Below are 6,000 nucleotides of genomic sequence, written 5' to 3'. Positions count from 1 at the left end.
AAAATTAATAGACTGAAGAAGAATAAAATGAAAAGCCTTGTTTTACTGAATATTAAGAACTTTCTAAATCATAGTAATCAAGGCAATGTGATATTGTCATAAATATTGATAAATAAACCAATGGAATACAAGAAAGAGCCCAGAAAAGACCCATGGATAGATGAACAAGTGAATTAGACAAAAGAGGCACTGTAAAGTTGTGAGGAAAGAATAATCCTTTCAATGAATGAGCCTGTGACAATTACCTATTTATGGGGACAAAAATAAAACAATCTCTATATTTTCACACTTTCAAAGCATTAGAAAAAAAAATCAGGTGGATCACAGATTTAAATGTGAAAAGCAAAACAATAAATTTCTGCAATATATAGGGAAAATTTCTAAGCAGTATACAAAAATATCACCATAAAAAGATAAATTTGGCTGTATTATATTAAGAACTTCTGTTTATCAAAAGATACCATTAAGAGGTCTAAGATGTAAGACATAGAACGGGAGAATAGATTTACAAAACATAACTAAAAAATAGCTGGTAACTAGAACATAAAACAAATAAGAAAAAAGACAGACAATTCATCATAAAATGGGCAGGAGAATTGGTACTTAGCAAAAGAGAACGTCTAAATGGCAAATAATCACGTGAAAAAGTGCTCAACCTCATGAGTCATCAAGAAAAGTCAAATTCCACCATGAGGTATCTCTGTACGTGCACCAGAATATCTATTGTAAAAATTCTAATAATATTCCAGTTGTCAAGGATGTGAAGAACTGGGGAAAGGTATGCATTGCTGGTGGTCGTGAAAATTGGTACAACTAATCTAGAAACTGGCAGAATCTACAGGAGATGAGCATAGACACACCATGACCTCACAGTGCCGCTCCTGCATACATGCCATGCAGAAATGCATGCATATGTGCACCAAGAGAAGGGTGCAAAATGTTCACTGCAACAATACTAATAACAGTCCAAATCTGGAAATAGCTCAGATGTTTATCAGTAGTAGAATGGATACATGAATTGTGGTATTTACATACAATAAAGAGTTAGAAAAACTACAGATACTTGTAAAAGCATGGAAAAATATGGTAAATAACGTGTAAAGGGAACCAAGTCAAGCATGAAAGGATCATACTGCATGAATCCATTTAAAGGTCCAAACCAGACAACTTACTCTATTGTGAGTACGGATGGATACTTATGGTTAAACTATGAGTTGATTACTCTGAAAATCTGGATTGGAGGGCGGGACTTTTGGAGGACTGACAATAATGCATTTCATGATCTGACATCGGTGTTTGCCTTGTGATAATTCATCACACAATTTTGTTTGTGAACTTCTTTTCTGTACATGTGTTATCTTTCCCAGTATAAAGGGTTAAGACATTTGATTTGATGAGAAAGGGAGAGAATAAAGCAAGGAGGACATATTTTTCTTAGGGGTAGGAAGGCCCTACCTTATGTTATGTCTTGTAAATCTATTCTCCCATTCTATGTCTTACATCTTAGACCTCTTAATGGTATCTTTTGATAAACAGAAGTTCTTAATATAGCCAAATTTATCTTTTTATGATGATATTTTTGTATCAAACTGCTTCCTTTGCCATTTTACAGGCTCAAATCAAAAGGGACAAGGGCCACTAGGGGAGGACTCGCTCATTGGTGCCAAGATATCTGCCTTATTGTTTCAGATATCTTCGTTAGTTATGGGAAGGAAAATCTCTTTTTAACTTCCCTTTTGACAGAAAAATGTCTCTGTATTCTCTTAGGCTGTACTAGGTGTGGTAGTATTCTGTGCTTTTTATATTGCATAATTCTTTATTTAGAATCATTTTTTGGTAAACCTCCTGGATACAAAAGCTAGTTTTTTTTGTTGGCTTGCTTCAAAAATGTGAATGAGGGAATTCTATCATTCTTGGTATAGATCTTCAAGGTGTCTGGGAGTAAACTCAATATTAACGTCAATCTACAAGACAAAACTATTTAGGTTCTCATTCTTCAGAGATTTGTTCTTTTTCTTTTTGTCCCCAATTACCACAGGTCTAACAATTTTTACCCATGGAAGTTAGAGAAGGAGCATAAAGCCTGCAAGTGGATACTCCCTGGATTTCCACTAAGTGAGAAAATGCCCAGAGAGGGGAGACACAATTGAGATTTCATTCTAACCAATGAATACTCTTTCTTGAGGTTAAAAATTTATGCTGGGAAGTGGAATACTACTGGGCAATAGTATTTCCAGTGATTCCAAAGATACAGTTTCCACCTACCCTTTTCTCTGGCAAAAAAGACAATCTGCTGTCTCTCTCTCTCTCTCTCTCTCTCTCTCTCTCTCTCTCTCTCTCTCTGTGTGTGTGTGTGTGTGTGTGTATGAGAGACAGAAGGAGAAAGAGTTGTTGAGAAGAGAGAGGGGATAAACATCAGCCATTGATTCACTTTCCTGTTAGAATGCTCAAACTATATCATTTTTAGAAAGGAGCAATGGTTGCCTGCAGGACTTTTGGATGAAAATAGGAATGATTGATGATGATGATGATGATGAAAGTATACTTCTTTATGTCTTTAGCTCAAGTTATCTGCAAATACATGACTTTTTTATTTTGCTGGAATGACCTCAACATATCTGTATGCTTTTACATTAAACTCTCTTAAAACCCACATACGGAATCCAGACCATACTTCAGGGAATGGGATGTGAATGAGGGCTTTGCCTGGCACACAGCATCAATATGTTAGCTATAATCATGATTAGTAGTACTGATTTTATCCCTCAGGGGAGCTACTGGGCTTAGCCATTGCATTGTATAAAGTGTCCTGCAGACCACACCCAATGTGTGACCCAGGCCAGTACTGCTCTTTATTGGGTCTTAATTTTGACGTCAGAAAAATGAAGAATTTGGATTCTGTAAGCTCTTTGACTCAAAGATTTCCTGCCTCAGTGGAGTACTCCAGGTTTCTCACAGGCTGGGGGTGAGCAAACCCTGGATGTCAGCAGTGGTTGGTGCCAAGGTGTGTGTGTGTGTGTGTGTGTGTGTGAACACACAGATATGGAGGAGGGGATTTTGCCAGTTTCTTCAGGAGGCAGTGTTTGCCTTTCCCTGGGCAGAGGTTGTGAAGGTTAAGAAAACCTGGTGTAACAGATGCCAGGGACAGATGTTACCTAATTTGGTCAAAGAACAAAGAGTGTGTGAAACGTGAAAATCCCAAACAGTGCAGTGGTATGAGAGCACTCCCAGGAAGAGCAGAAACAGAATTACTACCCAAGAATTCAGAGTAGGGTTGCCTTATCTCAGAGGGTGAGCTTAATGTAATTACCACTTCAAACAGTCTGGATGGTGAGGATGGAATCTTCTGGATTGGAAGCCTGACTGCACTATTACTAGCCCTATGTTGTACCAGGTACTCCATGACACTGAGCCCCAATTTCCTTGACTGTAAAATGGGGTAAACATCTAATTTATGAGGCTGTTGTGAGGTGGAGCAGTACTAGGCAGAGTGGGGACTCAGCAAATGAGAGCTACTCTTATCAGAAGAAAATTAATAATTTTTCTAATTCCCAAGATAACGTCAGGTTTACTCATACCTTACTAAGAATCCTCAAACATCTCAGTAGTTTTCTACACTGATTGTACTCCCTGGTCCCCGTCCACCCCTTCCCCACGCCCGTGTGTTTAGCTGCGGAGTGGAAGGAAGAAGAGGCACGTGGGGGAAAGACTGGGACAAACCTGGCCCCCTGGTCCCCTGGCCTCCAGGCACGGTGGGGCCTGTCATGGCGGCCCGGCGACAGCTTAGGTGATCTCAGACAGCAGAGCAGGAAGAATGAAAGGGTCTGGGGGTCGGGGCTGCCCAGACCCCTGCCCCGCCCGCGGTCGGCCAGGCTAGCCCTGCGCGAGCGCCGGCTCACACGGGTCCCACCTCCCGCGGCGCGAGCCCGCCCCGACCTCGGGCTCAGCTTCGCGCTCGGGCGCCCACCTGGGGAGGCGGCGGCCCGGACCTCGGGCGCCGGTAGCCAGGGCCCCGCGCGGGTGGCGCGGGCTCCGAGCCAGCGCCCCGCAGCGCCCCAGTCCCTGAGCGGGGCCCGCCCGGCGCCCTCCCCGCCCCCACTGCGCCTCGCCCCGCCGCCCGCGGCCCCCACCCACCGGCCGCTCCTCCCCTCTCCCCACCCTCCTCCTCCGCCCCCTCCCCTCCCCCGCCGCCTCGCCTACCGCCCGGCCGAGCGTCTGAGCCGCCCCGGCCCGGAGCGCAGGCGGCGAGGCCACCGCACCTGCAGCGTGCTCTGGCTGCCGAGCCGGCACCTCGCCTCCCGCCGCCCGACCTCCTTCTCCCCACGCGCCGGGTCTCCCATGACGCCCGAGCTCCCCGGCCGGCGACAATGACCACTTCCCTGCAAGATGGGCAGAGCGCCGCGGGTCGGGCGGCTGCCCGAGACTCGCCGCTGGCCGCCCAGGTGTGCGGCGCTGCCCAGGGGAGGGGCGACGCCCGCGACCTGGTGCCGGCACCCTGGCTGCACGCGCGGGCGCTCCTGCCCCCTCCGGACGGGACCCGCGGCTGTGCTGCAGACAGGTAGGCAGCCCTCGGAGGGCGCGGGGGAGTGTCCTGGGTTGGCAGCCGGCGAAGGGGTGAGGAGGCGGTCCTAGGGGGCAAGCCATGTGCCCAGAGCGGGGCCAAGTTTGTGAAACTCTCTGAAGACAATTGCCTTTGAGCTGTCTCCTACCGGATCAGCAGGACATTGCGATCTCTCGGCGCCTTATAAATAGCATCACCGTTTCATTGAGAGCTTCGGATCTCTCTCGCCTCTGCCCGTCGGTGTGAACTGGGAGGCCGAGCTCCAGGCTGGCCAGCCCCCTTCCTTCTTGCTTCGTGGTCCTGCATTAAAAAAAAAATCATTTTCTTTCATATATTTAAAAAATCATAGAATAAATGAGTTCACCTCCCACATAGAGTCTTACAGCGACCCTGGAGAGGCAAAGCACGGATTGACATTTGAGCAGTCTTGCTGTTCAGCAGGAAAGAATAGAGGCTTTAAAAGGTTTCCCAGTCTCCATAGCATTCAGCACTAAGTGCCTGTAGAGTTCACAATTTCGCACATACTTCAGGAAAGAAAAAGGATGCAACAATACAAAAATCTGTAGTCCTTTATATTCATACATTTAAGTGGTGTTTTTTTTTTTCTTCTTCAGATTTTCAAAGTGCTTCAACTTCACTGAAGTTAAAATTACTCCGCAGTGGACTAGAGTACATTAACACTAGCAAGTTCTATTCACTTAACCTTCTCAAAAACACTGCCTTGCAGTTTAGTATCTATAAGCACTTGAAAAATCAACAGACTGTGTGTGGGCAACATTGTGAATGAAATTTGAAGTGCGATGAACCACAGCTATAATTAATAAACCATAACTTCCAAAAGTGATTAGTAAAATAGCATAGGGATGAATTCAGTAAATGTTTATAGACTTTGTCAATTTAGCGGATGCAAAACAATATCTAGTTCCTCAGGATGATTTTTGCATCAATAATTCTGTAGTCTGTATTTCAGCTTCAGGAAAATTATCAGAAGTGCTGGAAATGGGGTTTCCAGGCCTGGTGATTTTTTTTTAAAGGACCCCAAAAAAGGAATACAAAAGAAGATTGATTTATATCAATTAACTAACTTATTTTGACCCATAGAAAGTACACCACAGACCTTTGCCATATACTTTATATAATATTAGTGTTGTCACAGTGGTGCATGCTGGCCTTAACTTTTTAATCCTGACAGCAATTATATTTTACATTCTGTTTTATGTAAATTACATTCTATGTTCTCTTGGTGTAGGAGAAAAAAGAAAGATCTTGATGTTCTGGAAATGCCATCTATTCCAAACCCTTTTCCTGAGCTATGCTGCTCTCCATTTACATCTGTGTTGTCAGCAAGCCTGTTTCCCAAAGCAAATTCAAGGAAAAAACAGGTATGCATTTAAAAGTGTTCTAATTAAAAAATCTTAGGAGTTCTACATCCATTTAAT

The 6,000-nt window shown here is 44.3% G+C and overlaps 1 protein-coding gene across 1 annotated transcript in view; it reads left to right on the top strand.

Moving 5' to 3' along the window:
* Nucleotides 1-4,216: 4,216 nt before the first annotated feature.
* GRB14 (growth factor receptor bound protein 14) overlaps nucleotides 4,217-6,000 on the top strand; it is a 126,541-nt gene continuing 124,757 nt past the window's right edge. Inside the window, exons 1-2 of the mRNA XM_082630981.1 lie at nucleotides 4,217-4,558; nucleotides 5,811-5,943. Of these exons, the coding sequence (XP_082487107.1) occupies nucleotides 4,368-4,558; nucleotides 5,811-5,943 (324 nt within the window). The 5' untranslated portion in view covers nucleotides 4,217-4,367. The remainder of the gene's footprint in view (nucleotides 4,559-5,810; nucleotides 5,944-6,000) is intronic.

Source organism: Mesoplodon mirus (genome assembly GCF_964341445.2).
Source record: "Mesoplodon mirus genome assembly, chromosome: 8".
Taxonomy (NCBI): Eukaryota; Metazoa; Chordata; class Mammalia; order Artiodactyla; family Ziphiidae; genus Mesoplodon; species Mesoplodon mirus.
Note: the sequence above shows the minus strand (reverse complement) of the source record. Positions and strands in the feature narration are given on the sequence as shown.